Source organism: Gobio gobio (assembly GCF_949357685.1).
Source record: "Gobio gobio genome assembly, chromosome: 3".
NCBI classification, from domain to species: Eukaryota; Metazoa; Chordata; class Actinopteri; order Cypriniformes; family Gobionidae; genus Gobio; species Gobio gobio.
Window position 1 is genome coordinate 56,581,368 of NC_137099.1, and position 15,074 is coordinate 56,596,441.

Consider the following 15,074-nt stretch of genomic DNA (forward strand, 5'->3'; position numbering starts at 1 on the left):
CCACTTTTGATTTCCATGTAGGCTAATTCGTGTAAATATTGAGGTCAAAAACAGTTGAAGTTTACCGCTCAAACAGTTGATCTATAAGTAGTTGATAATGTCTGTAAATACTCTGAGTGATATAATAAACCATTGATATCATGTAGAAATGTTAAACCAGCATTTCAGAGACAAAGACAAGAAAACAAATAAATAAATAGTATATGTCAACCCCACTCGTGTGGGATGAGCTCAGAAAATAACAACAGCCATTACACTTATTCTAGAGAGCATCTGATTGGATGAAAATCGGAGATATTTTGATCTGTTTCCCGGAAGAGAAAAGATTTAAAGTGTCTTGTCTGCTAATAGTGAGGTTTTAGGAGTGCGAACTAAATTCAGATCTCCATAGTGAAGATCTCTGACTAAACCTTCTCTCGTTTATCCTGTTGTTGTTTCTTCTTATCATCCTTCCCAAACACAACTGTACACATTCTCCGATCTCTTCTTCTTCTCTTTGCCACCTTTGGCTCGACGTTCAGTCTTCAGTTAGAGTTCGGCTTACCATCTTTTGTTCACTTTCACTATCACAATGACACTTTCTTTCCACGTCGCCCTCAGTCCGTCTTTCCTTCTTACTGTTTCTGCCTTGAAATGAGTTTGTCGTTTCCTTCCTCTTTTTGTGGAAACTGCTGTCTGAGGTCAGTCAGAAGGGAACGCGAGCGTCTGAAATAGCAAACTGGCTGAACGTTAAACACTTACTAGGAATTAAACACAGAGCATGATGCCAACATGTTGCTTTACTGTCAAAATCATACTTTCGGATCTGCTTTTCTCTCATCCTTTCACAAAAGATCTCTATCAGCAGGTGGATCTAAGATGCGTGTCTCCGGTCTGTGTGCAGAACTGCGGTGAATTGTCAGATGTGTGCGCTCCTCAGAAGTTGCTGAAGATTTCCTGTTTCTTGCTCCAGTCCATAGGGGGCGCTCTCTTGTTGGCCCGTTTGGCCCGGGCTTTCTGCTTGGCCTCGGCCGCGGTCAGACTCAGTTGCAGACCGCTCTCCCAGAACGGATCCGACTTCACATCCCGGCTTGGTTTGCGGGCATCATCGCTGGAGTGATGGTCAGAATCTGTGAGCTATGAAAAGATAAAAGATAGTTATAATTCACATTTGTTTGAAGTAAAATATAGTATACAGTTTACTTAACAACTTTGCTATCAATAGTGCACTTTTTAAACAAGCTATCATAAGCAGCATTACAGTTTCCTTCTGTACATACTTAGCACATTATGTTACATTTCACATTTTGATGCTTTTATTCACTGCATTCAGGTATAGATTCTTTTGCATTTTGTATTTGATTTTTTTCGCCATATGGTACTGTGAGTTACAGTAAAGCACATAATAATAATAATTCTTATTTTAATTAAGTAATTCATTAATAATAATAATACTCAATTTTATTTTTAACTTAATAATATACCATATTAATGTAATAATAATAATTCTTATTTTAATAAATAAATAATACATTTAATTATTAAATTAATAATAAACCATATTAATTTAATAATAATAATTCTTATTTTAATTAATGAATTATACATTTTAATATTACATCAATAATATAACATATTTTATTACTATTATTCTAACACAAATTCCTTTATCCAAGACAATTTTCTACCATCATTAATATTAAGTATCCTTAATAATAATTATTATAATAATGTAGAATTATCAAATTATTATTATTATTATTACCAATAATAATATATCAATCAATAAATTATTATTATTATTATTATTATTATTATTATTATATAAAACAACTATACAAATAATAAATAAATTAATAAATTAAAAATATTTAAATTAATAACAATAGTATATCATTATAAAATGTTTATTATTTTTGTTACCAACATTAATAATAATAATTTGATTAATAATTATATTTGTTAAATTATTATTACTATTATTATTAAAATTGATATCAACAACCACACATAACTATAATTGTTAAATTAATAATATACAATATTAATACATTATTATTAATATGATGATGATGATGATGATATTAATAAAACAAATAACAACAATAATCATCATATTATGTCAAATTATTATTATTATTATTATTATTATTACCAACAAAGACAACAACAATAAATAATAATAATTAAATGAATTAATAATATATCAATAAACTATATTTAATATCAACAACAACAACTATAATAATACAAACAATAATAATAATAAAAGATTTGAAGTCACTGAATGTCTTCTTATTTTAATTAATAAATAATACATTGTATTATTAAATGAATAATATACCATATTAATTTGTATTATTATTATTATTATGATTATAACAGAAATTATTTTTCCAAAACAATTTTCTGCCATTATTATTATTAAGTATCCTTAATAATGATTATTATAATAATGTAGAATTATCAAATTATTATTATTATTATATACCAAAAACAACAACAACTATACAAATAATATTAATATAATAATAATATGAATTAATAATATTTCATGCTGTTAAATTATTATTATTATTGTTACCAACATCTACAACACTTTTTTTTACTATTAAATTAATCATATGCCATATTAATATATTAGTATTAATAATACGGTTCTTATTATTTAAATTAATAACAATAGTATATCATTATAAAATGTTTATTATTTTTGTTACCAACATCAATAATAATAATTTGATTAGTAATCATATTTTTAAATTATAATTATTATAATTATTATCAACAACCACACATATAACTATAATTGTCAAATTTTGTATTAGTGTTACCAAAAACAATATTATTTTTACTATTAAATTAGTTAATAATATACAATATTAATACATTATTATTAATATGAGGATGATATTAATTATATTAATAAAACAAATAACAACAATAATCATCACATTATGTCAAATTATTAAAGTTATATTATTACCAACAAAGACACCAACAATAAATAATTATTATTAAATATATATATATCAATAAACTATTATTAATATCAACAACAACTATAATAATTACTATAATAATAATAATACAATATTTGAAGTTTGTTGTACACTGTAAAAAATGAGTAAATCCCCGTAAAATGTACAGTAAAAAACCTTTTTAAAAAAACCTGTAAAATGTACGGTAAAACCCTGGCACACACCCTGTTGCTGGAGTCAAAGCTGCTGAGTTCAGCGCTCGTCTCTGATAAAGTGGACCGAGAGGAGGAGCTTCTGTGACTCTGGTGTCTGGGAGAGCCGTTTGTGATTGGTGGATCTGTCAGTGTGATGTTGATGATTGGTGGAGAGACCCTGGGGGCTTCTGGGACGGCTGAAGCGGAGACAGGGCTTTCCGTGCTCAGATACGCCGTCGGCTCGGGACCTTCTGTGATCGGCCCGTCCACACAGTCCTCTGTTTGAAAGAAAGCATTCAGAAAAATAACTACAGTCATCATTAATTGTATACATATGATGTGTTGCCCTGGACATTAGTAATGTTTGCATAGAGCATGGGCGTGTTTTGCATAAGCTTTCCTTGTAATGAACAGTACAGTCAGGCGAGGTTACACAAATACAAAGCGTTTAAATATCATCTTTCCAGTGTAGTCTTCTTCTGTGGACTCCTCAGACGGATACATGAGCATGTTGATGTGCAATACACACACGCTAAAGCACATTCTGTACCTTTCAGATGAGTCGATGTGGGCACGATGCCCAGTCGATTGAAGAGCTCGTCTGTCTCGGGATCGACCACCAGCAGACGCGTCTCTCTGCCGCCCGCCTTGATCAACGCCACCACCTCAGCGTGACGCAGACACACAATACTCGTGTCGTTCACCTGCAGGTGTGAGACACACACATGAGATGAGATGCCAATGCATCAGCTCGAGCTTTCAAGATCATATACACACACACCCATACTTCCACTATATTATTTATTTTAGTATTTTTCTATAATTTAATATAATAAAATATACATAATAACTATCATTTATTATATTATAATATACTATATATAATATTATATTTATATTACATTATGTATAAAACATCATTTGTCTCAATATTTTAAAACAAGACAGAAGAGAGACTGACACTCAACATTACACTTATTATACTGAACTATATTATTTATTTATAATTTTATTTATTATATAATGTAATATAATCTATTATATACTATCCAAAAATCATAAAGTATAATAAAATATATCACAAATATATTACTTTACATATTAATATAATTTATTATATTACTATACTTATATATGTATATACATATGTACTATATACAGTGTATAATATATATATATATTATTTTTTATTTTATCACAAAATACAATGTATTTTACATAGTAATATAATAATTATAATATTATACTTGACTATTTTATTCATTATATTTATTTATAATATATTTTATTATAATACACTAAATATAATTAGAAAAAATTATAACAACTATTTAATATAATATTAAATGAAATTATGTATATATCATTTGACTTTAAAACAAGACGGAACCTGTACGTATAAGCAGTATCATATACACAACATTACACTTATTAAACTCAACTATATATATATATATATATATATATATATATATATATATATATATATATATATATATATATATATATATATATAGTATGTGTTATAGTAGTATTATACGCACATATTTTTTATATTGTAATATATTAAATATTTATTGATATTAAATTAGTGCTGGCGAAAAATTTATCGTGATTAACCGCATCCAAAATAAAGGTTTGTGTTTATATAATAAATGTGTGTACTGTGTATAATTATTATGTATGTATATATAAATATATATATATACACACACACATGCATGTATATACTTAAGAAAAGTTTTATATTTTTATAAAAAAATATATATTTATACGTTAAATTTTATATACAGTATATACATGCAAATATTTCTTAAATATATACATGCATGTGTGTGTATTTATATATATATATATATATATATATATATATATATATATATATATATATATATATATATATATATATATATATATATATATATATATACACAGTACACAAACTTTTATTTTGGAAGCGATTAATCACGATTATTTTTTTCCCAGCTCTATATTAAATATAGAGCTGTAATAATTGTAATAATTTGTTTATATTACATAATTTAATTCAATATAATATTAAATATATTTTATGTATAATATATCATTCGTCTCAGTTGTAGGTCAGCATTTGTCCAGCAGGTGGAGAGTGAGGCCATGCCACTTCCACTTCCTGTGCAGCTTCCTCTTCCTCTCTTTGAAGAAGCCTTACATAACTCTCAAACTCTCATCTGACATTAGTTCAGTGTTTCTCCAGCCGTCTCTGTCTGATAATAGAGTTTGGGGTGTGTAGGTTCCTGCGGCTGGTGAAACACATAATGCTGATGCAATGCATGTGAAAGTCTGTAGGGTTTCCTGCCGTTCATACGGGAGGAAGGGTTTTTACGTGAGATAATACGTGCTTTGTCAATTACTTTCTAATAAAGGAAAAAAAAACATGCAGGGCTTTCTGAGGAATCTTATTCAGAGAGTGGCACGTCTGAAATCCATGTTGCATCCTGTGGGATGCTTTTTTCTCCTATTGTTGCTTTCAACGGCATTTTTAACATTTATGAGATTAATTCATGTTGAATGTAGCCTAATTTAATGTATTAAAGGTGCACTATGTAACTTTTTTGTCTGCTAGAGGTCGCCTATTCAAAACAAAGGCGTAGTTTGATGACGGCACGTTTGAGCGCAGAATCTTGGGACATGTGGTCTTCACCTCACAGCCGGTGGGAAAGAATCGGGATAGGACTCGGGCAGAAATCATGTTCATGTGATTATTAACGTTACTGTAGTGAAGCAGAAGCAGGAGTGAGTGTTGTGGAGCTGAGGAACCGCTGGAGCGATTGTTAATAAGATGAACACAACACACGCCTCGTGAGCAGCGGGACTTTTATTATGCCACAGTCGCCAGCGGGACTTTTATTATGACACAGTCGCCAGTGGGACTTTTATTATGACACAGTCGCCGGCGGGACTTTTATTATGACACAGTCGCCGGCGGTCATGAGTATGAGGTAACGCGGCTCTGTTGATCATATTAGACACATCTGAGTGTGTTGATGATGATGTTATGACGTTACTCTGTGTGTTCGCTCGGCGGCTGCTATGACACTTGTTCACACTGCAGTGAGAGAAAAGCGTTTCTGCAAAATCAATCCGGAAACCGAGGGGAACGCAGATATGATGTCATCGACAGGTGATGCCCTCACACGTCCCGGTTCCTTGGTTAAAATCGCAATTTCTCAATTTCAATTTACAAATAGTTGGAAACATTTGGGATATTGTAAGTACTCAACTGAACAAAATATATAACACTGGCCTAATGGTTTTGGGATATTTTACTGAAAATGTTTTACATAGTGCACCTTTAGACGTCCCACACCATTTGTGATATGATTTTCTTCACAAAAAAAAGCTAAAATCTAGTTTGAAAGTTGCCATTTGAGATGGAGCTATTAAATGACATGAATTCATGATGATTTTAAGTGAATTACGACTTATAAATAAATATTTTGCTAATTAAACTCAAATGCATTCAGAAAACAAACACAGTTGACTGGATTCGTCAGTCATAATTACTGATCTGTCTGTGATAATTACAGAAAACGGCTGCAAATTAAATCCATTAGGATGGATTTGCTCTCCCTGACGATCACGATGTCTCACACACACACACACACACGCACGCACTAACTCCCTGCTCTAAAAAGGGATCCTCCCTTCACAAAGTGAACAAACATCCGGGCGTTTCTCTTCAGTTGCGTAATCCTTCCAGAAGCGGTTTAATCTAATCTAATCCAGTGCTGCTAATCTGGGCTAATCAAGGCTCGTGTAATCCCGTCCGATCACCTCGATGAGCCGGTCTCTTGGCCTCAGTCCCGCGTGCTCCGCTGGAGAGTCGGGGTCCACCGAGCGGATGTACTGACCCGCGTGGGACTTTTTGCAGTGCAGGTTGAAGCCAAAGCCCTCCTCGCCTAGGGTCATGTGACACAGGCGCGGGCGCAGGTCCTTCGTTGCCACGTCCACCTCCGATGACACCTCTTCCTGGAGAGAGAAAACAACAGAGCAGATATTAAAGCATAATACTCCGTTAGGCCAACAAAACTGGAAAATTGACAGCCCAATAATTAGCTAATGAAACAAGATTAAAGGTGCACTATGTAACATTTTTTAGTAAAATATCCAACAACCACTAGGCCAGTATTTTGTTCAGTTGAGTACTTACAATATCCAAAATGTTTCCAACTATTTGTAAATCGTGAGAATTTGCACTTTTACCCGAGGAACCGGGACGTGTGAGGGAGTGGCCTGTCGATTGTGTCATATCTGCGTTCCCTCGGTTTCCGGATTTATTTTGCAGAAACGCTTTACTCTCACTGCAGTGTGAACAAGTGTCATAGCAGCCGCTGAGAGAACGCACAGAGTAATGTCATAACATCATCAACAACACACTCAGATGTGTCTAATATGATCAACAGAGCCGCGTTACCTTATACTCATGACCGCCGGCGACGGTGTCATAATAAAAGTCCCGCCGGAGACTGTGTCATAATAAAAGTCCCGCCGCTCGCGAGGCGTGTTGTGTTCATCTCACTAACAATCGCTCCAGCGGTTCCTCAGCTCCACAACACTCGCTCCTGCTTCTGCTTCAGACTACAGTAACGTTAGTAATCACATGAACATGATTTCTGCCCGAGTCCTGTCCTGATTCTTTCCCACCGGCTGTGAGGTGAAGACCACATGTCACGAGATTCTGCACTCAAACGTGCCGTCATCAAAACTACGTCTTTGTTTTGAACAGGCGACCTCCAGTGGATGGAAAAGTTACATAGTGCACCTTTAATAAATAAATCAGAGGAATACAGTGAAAGTATTTGCTACAGGTTTAATCTGTCATCTGATTGGTTGAATTCTACAAGATGCCCGGGAGATGCGTGTGTCGTTTTCTTTGATGGTCCGCCTAAAAACAAATGCTGTGATGCCAAACTCCCTCATGGAAGAAGAACGTCGCATGTTTACAACTGTGACAATGAGCGCTTACCAGGATCAACTAAACGCTGGTAAGTAACTAGTAAGTTGCTGTTTGAATGGGACATTTCGAGATTCGATTCGAGACTCACATCTGTGGTAAATGCGGTTGTCAACCGTACTCTGTTGATGTGTGAACGTAACCTTCTTCTGTCAAACAGTTTTTATCATTAGTTTAATTAATTTACCTTCAGTGCCATACAGCGAGTCACTCGCAAATTGCTTTTTGATTTATTTAAAAATATTTAATGGTCTTCAATCACATTATAACATTTCTGTGCAATCATTTAGGCTTATTAATCTCACTAAAATAATGGCTTTAATTACAATGCATAAACTCCTTTCTAATAGTCAACGTAAATATCGTAATATGCCGAAATGTGATTATGATTTCACCAAAAGGGCCGCAGGAATGTAAAAGCCAATTTTCGCATTCAGGTCAACAACTGCCTAATAATAACACATCTGGTGTAGTGACACAATCATTGGATGAAAACTATAGCCCCCTTGAGTACTTGCAGTACCTTCCTCAGGCATTCACATCTGCGTATTTGTGCTGTCTGATATCATATGCTGTGTATCATATGATATATGCAGGACCCTGGACCGTTCCCGAGGACGTGCGAGCATGTGTGCGTGACCATTGGCTCATTTCCTTCAAGAAGTGAAAGACGCCCAGCAGGAATAAGGGACATTCTGTGAGACACCATGTCACTTCCTGTTCTAAGACAATACAAGGGTGGTGTCTGTTTGTGTCCCATGGGGTAGAGTGACTGAAGAACCTCGCCTTACACACAAACACACACACACACACACACACACACACACATGTGCTTTACCTCCCGAGGGTGAGACGCTGCTTAACCTAATCTTACACACACACACACACACAAAACAACACTCTCACTGAATTCTGGGAAAATACCCAGAAATCAGACACCTTGGACTAGAGAGTGTGAACACAAAGCAGGTAAATGAGAATTAAGGTCACACACAGAGAGAGAGAGAGAGAGAGAGAGAGAGAGAGAGAGAGAGAGAGAGAGAGAGGCGATGAGGACAACAAATGAAAGAGAGACAGAGAGAGATGGAAATATAGTTTCACTTAAAGGGGTCAGATCTGTCTTATAGCATTTATTTTTTTACCCTAAGGTCCACCTGCACCGCAAAATGCAAAAATTTCTACCGTAACTTCATATTATGAAGCACATACACCGATCAGGCATTACGTTATATTGTGCTGGTCCCCCCTTTTGCTGCCAAAACAGCCCTGACCCGTTGAGGCATGGATGCCACTAGACCCCTGAAGGTGTGCTGTGGTATCTGGCACCAAGATGTTAGCAGCAGATCCTTTAAGTCCTGTAAGTTGCGAGGTGGAGCCTCCATGGTTCGGACTTGTTTGTTCAGCACATCCCACAGATTCTCGATTGGATTGAGATCTGGGCAATTTGGAGGCCAAGTCAACACCTCAAACTCGTGCTCCTCAAACCATTCCTGAACCATTTTTGCTTTGTGGCGGCGCATTATCTGCTGAAAGAGCCACAGCCACCAGGGAATACCGTTTCCATTAAAGAGTGTACATGGTCTCAACAATGCTTAGGTCGGTGGTGTCAAAGGAACATCCACATGGATGGAGGACCCAAGGTTTCCCAGCAGAACATTGCCCAAAGCATCACTGCCTCCGCCGCCACGCCTTCTTCCCATAGTGCACCTGGTGCCATGTGTTCCCCAGGTAAGCGACCTTCTTCCATTGCTGCAGTTTTGGAGATGCTCTGACCCGTCGTCTCGCCATCACAATTTGGCCCTTGTCAAACTCACTCAAATCCTTACGTTTGCCCATTTTTCCTGCTTCTAACACATCAACTCTGAGGACAATATGTTCACTTGCTGCCTAATATATCCCACCCACTAACAGGCGATGAAGAGATCATCAGTGCTATTCACTTCACATCATCATGTTATGCCTGATCTGTGTATTTTACAGTTTAAGTCAAGGTTTCTTGCATGAATAACAGTCATTATTAAGTTTGATAAACAGTCTGATTTTGCTACTGTACCTTTAAGGCTTCCAGAAATATAGCATACAGATTCCGACCATATACACTACCATTCAAAAGTTCGGGGTCGATAAGATTAAAAAAAAACAAAACAAAATCAATGCTGAAAATACAGCTTTGATCACAGGAATAAATTACATTTGAACAGATATTCAAATAGAAAACAGCTATTTAAAATTGTAATAATATTTCGAAATATTACGTTTTTTACTGTATTTTTGATCAAATAAATGCAGTGTTGGTGAGTTTTTCTTTCAAAAACAAAAAATCTCCAAACTTTTGAACGGTAGCTTAGTACTGTACCTTCAAACCAGACCAGACCTCTGTTATGATTGGCTGACCCCTTCCCATGTGAAATGACAACATGATCGCATTAGCATGTACATTCACATACTGTCCTAACCTCAGAGATAGGTGAAAGCATAACATTTATAATGTACATATCCACGTCTGTATAACTACCTAGACTTTATATACAAATATCTACCAATACTAGGGGTTGCGCAGTCGACTTCAATGCTCTGCCATGCCGCTTTAACGTCGACTAGTTGCTGATCATGGCCTATAGAGGGCGCAACAGGATAAGAAACCTCTGAAGTCCACTTTTACGCTCTGTATCCATCAGTTCAAATGCCAAATAAATGCATACTTCAAGAGCGCTCCACAAGATGTGTTTGATTATACCATCTGGATGCTCAAAACTGATCGTGTGAATGCATGTTTTACGCATACACACACACACAGTAGCTCACACATCACGTGCACACAGAAACATTCAGTAACGCAGAAATGTATTGTCATCACTGTTCTGACATTTATCAGTAAACCAGCTTAAAGGGTTAGTTCACCCAAAAGTCATTAATTCCTCACCCTCATGTCGTTCGACACCCGTCAGACCTCCGTTCATCTTCGGAACACAAATGAAGATATTTTAGTGTAAATCTGATGGCTCTGAAAGGCCTCCATTGGCACAATGGCACGGTTCACTCTCAAGACCCTTAAAAGGTACTAAAGACGTCGTTACAAAGTCCATCTCACTACAGTGGTTCTACAATAACTTTATGAATCGGCGAGAATAGTTTTTGTGCGCAAAAAAACCCTAAATAACGACTTATATAGTGATGACGATTTCAAAACACGGCCTCATGAAGCTTCGAAGCGTTATGAATCAGTGAGTCGATTCAGCAGTTTGAATCGCCAAATTTCAGCAGTTTGGCGGTTTGACACGCGATCCGAATCATGATTCGACTCAGTGATTCATAACGCTTCGAAGCTTCATGAGGCCGTGTTTTGAAATCGTCATCACTATGTAAGTCGTTATTTAGAGTTTTTTCATGCACAAAAACTATTCTCGCCGATTCATAAAGGTATTGTAGAACCACTGTAGTGAGATGGACTTTGTAACGACGTCTTTAGTACCTTTTAAGGGTCTTGAGAGTGAACCGTGCCATTGTGCCAATGGAGGCCTTTCAGAGCCATCAGATTTACACTAAAATATCTTCATTTGTGTTCCGAAGATGAACGGAGGTCTGACGGGTGTCCAACGACATGAGGGTGAGGAATTAATGACAGAATTTTCATTTTTGGGTGAACTAACCCTTTAAAAACTGAAACGTTTTTGCATATAATTCATAGTAACTAAAACCCACAGCTTCAATATTAGTAGAGCGACCCTGCCGGGTAGAATTCATTCACACTAATGCATTCATATAAATGTAATCTTTACTGTGCTACTTTATCTCCATGTGATTCAGAACGAGAAGAAATCTCTGAGAGATATAACAACCCAAAGACAAAGGCTTATGATCTCGAGGTTCAGGCTTATTTGTTAGTCGACTTTAAAAAATCGTTCAACCACTAACCAATACCTTCGTGCTGGTCTGTGATGCGCTGAGGTCAGTGCTGAGGTCACCGTCGGGTTCAGTCTCGGGCGTGAGTTGAGTGAAGGCTTCAGTCTCCGGCTCAGTCTTGGCTTCACAGGAGGAACGCAGAGACAGGAACACGGGCGACGCCAGACGAGCACGAGCTCTGTAGAGCGGCGAGCCGTTCATCATCCCTCCAGGGCTGCTGGGACTCTGGGGGAATACGACAAGACAACAACGTCTGTGGTCAGTTCTGTGCTCATGTACACAGACGGCTGTCTCAGTGGTCAGGTGTGTGAATGCCAGCATTGTTTGCGTTGTCAGAGGCCAGCGTTTGGGGAAGCTGCTTTGAAACTGCTGTTTGCCAAGACACAACCTACTCATAATCAGTCAAAGATATGTTTGGCTTCAGTACTATAATCATAAAGCTTATAAAACTATAAGATAAGCCACAAGTAATGGCTATTCTTGAAGCTCCCTTTAATGAGACCTCGGGTGGCTTATTTTGTTTCTACAACAGTAACATGAAGCAAGTTACATAAATAGTTCAATTAATTCACAAATACTAATAAGACTCAGCAATTCTTCCACCAAGTAATTCAGTTAATTAGCCAAATCACAGGCTGTTCATGGTTGCCAAGCAACTTGGCTCATTAATATGGCTCATCCAATCAGAATTAAGAGTCGGAATTATAAAAAAAAAAAAGAGAAATCAGATCAATATTTACATGAAACAAAGTTAGTGAGGCTTGAACACATAAATTACACAAATAACTAAAGGCTGAAATATACTTCAAATCTGAAGTTAAAAACGTTTTAAACATTAGGCATCATACACTTGGCGAAAATGCTAACACTAAGGCCTTGTTTACAGCTGGCATTAAGCTGGTATTGGTCGATCGGATCACAAGTAGATGAGGAAATCACATTCCCGTTCACACCTGGTGTTTTAATCCGTCTCTTTTGTCCACTTTCAAACACTTTTGTCCTGATTTCTTCGAGGGGAGGGTCTATGGGCGGGTAAATGTATGGGCCTTTTCAGATCTTTAGATCTAATGGACAAAATAAGCTCACGCGATTCAGCATCAGCTTTAGTTTCTGCTCTGACAGACGCAAGACCAGCCGAACGCTGTGAGAGTGTGTTAGAAATCAGGAATGGTGAGAGAACATTGAGCTTGGGACGTTTTTCATCTTCAAACCAAACTTGGGTCTCCAGCCGACAAAGTTTAAATGCCGTCTGGCTAGCGCTCTTCCCATAATGTTTACTCATTAGGTGAGTAGGCGGAGTCTTTTGTGTCTGTTTGAACACATTCGACCGCATGAGCGTTTGCACTATGAAAGCAATTCCGTTCGAATGTGTTTTTAAAGGTGTCATGAACTGGCTTTTAAGATTTTTTTAAAAGGTCAACTTATGACATTTGCATGGTTTTTACATTCAGAAACATCATATTCAATGTTCCCTCTAATTTCTTTTCTCGCTGAGCAAAACTTTTCTCTATTGGGCGGACATTTTGCTCACCTGAGCAAAAACATTCTTTACCTGTACAGCGTATGTAAACGCACATAAAAAAGTGTAAACTTTAATGTGCCATTTCTATTTTATTTAACCATTGATGTAACTTAGTGATATATTAAATAAATAAAAAAAACAGTTAATTCAGAAGTCACTAAATTAAGCACATTTTACAGTGCTGTTAACTGTAGTCTTCTTTACCAAGAAATACTATTAAAATCTCCCCCAGGACAGTTCAATTCTTTATAATAATATAATATAATAATATAATATAATATAATATAATATAATATAATATAATATAATATAATATAATATAATATAATATAATATAATATAATATAATATAATATAATAAACTTATTATATAATATAATAAGCGGTTACACAGAGATGGTTCTTAATGTGTACAGTCATTTATTGGGGACAGGCAGCATTAAACCATCTATATTAAATGTTTGTTTATTGCTTATGAATTTCCAAGATTTTCTATATCAGGGTGTTTTCAAACGTTTTAATGGCAAGGATCCCTAAACAATCCCCTTGTGAGATCAATTCTTTATTAGGCTTAGGCTACACTATAATACAATATAATATAAAAACTAATGGAAGTATTTAAACTGATAGTTTATTATATCAGTTTAAATGCTTGATTAAATAGATCTAATAGCGAAATATGTTAAAGGGAACGTGTGAACTCTTTTATAGTTATCTAAACATTACTGAAACCCAAACCACACACACATCTATTTGAACTGATGTGTGTTACTTTGGTGTTTGGAGTTTGCACGCTACACTTGTGGTGGGTGTAACTGTAAATGTCTGTTTTGTTACCGTGCTGTGTCCATCATCCGTTATTGAGCTATTTGCACCACAAACATGACTCACTGCTGCGTGCTCTGCTCACACGGGACATCATTGTCTTTCTATGAAACCTGTAAACCCTATCCACTGGTTCTAACACGATAGCGATACTGACTCTATGGCGGTAGAACAGAGCACTGCAATTGTTTCTCATTTAAAAACTACAATCAAATGGATTTCTCCCCACATTTCGCGTCTGTGTCTATCGTCTGCAGCTTAGAGGGAACATTGATCATAATGAATAAGTAATAGGCTACTTTCTGCCTTGGTTTTGAGGCTCTCTGAAAAACGCTCGGTTTTGATGGGCGTGCCGCACTGAAGACTTGGAAGGAAACGCCCACGGCTAGGATTGGATAAGATTAGCATATTTAATGAGATTCAGCTCCCTCAGTAAATGTGGGGATTGTTTTGAAAGCGTCTGGGGAATCGTTCACAGGGCTCTGAAAATATCTTTATCAAACAAACACAAAGATTTATCTCTCATCGCGATTGATTGGAATGTTATTTTTGCATTACTTGGCCCGCCCGATCGGTGGATATAACACACACGCGCACGCGCAAGTAAGGAATATTATTTCACTATTTAAGATACCCTGTCGGCAGGCCGCTGATACGTTTTGGTAGCCCGTCTG

General features: G+C 36.1%; 1 protein-coding gene across 2 annotated transcripts in view; it reads right to left on the bottom strand.

Annotated features, from left to right (window-relative positions):
- The window catches only part of nherf2 (NHERF family PDZ scaffold protein 2), a 33,143-nt gene that overhangs the window by 282 nt on the left and 17,787 nt on the right, over positions 1–15,074 (bottom strand). For both annotated transcript variants that reach the window (XM_079811679.1, XM_079811678.1), the window contains exons 4-8: positions 12,072–12,278; positions 6,971–7,165; positions 3,705–3,858; positions 3,185–3,432; positions 1–1,116 (exon numbers count right to left, since the gene is read on the bottom strand). The exon at positions 1–1,116 is cut by the window's left edge and continues 282 nt beyond it. In XM_079811679.1, coding sequence (XP_079667805.1) covers positions 916–1,116; positions 3,185–3,432; positions 3,705–3,858; positions 6,971–7,165; positions 12,072–12,278 — 1,005 coding nt within the window. In that variant the 3' untranslated portion in view covers positions 1–915. The remainder of the gene's footprint in view (positions 1,117–3,184; positions 3,433–3,704; positions 3,859–6,970; positions 7,166–12,071; positions 12,279–15,074) is intronic.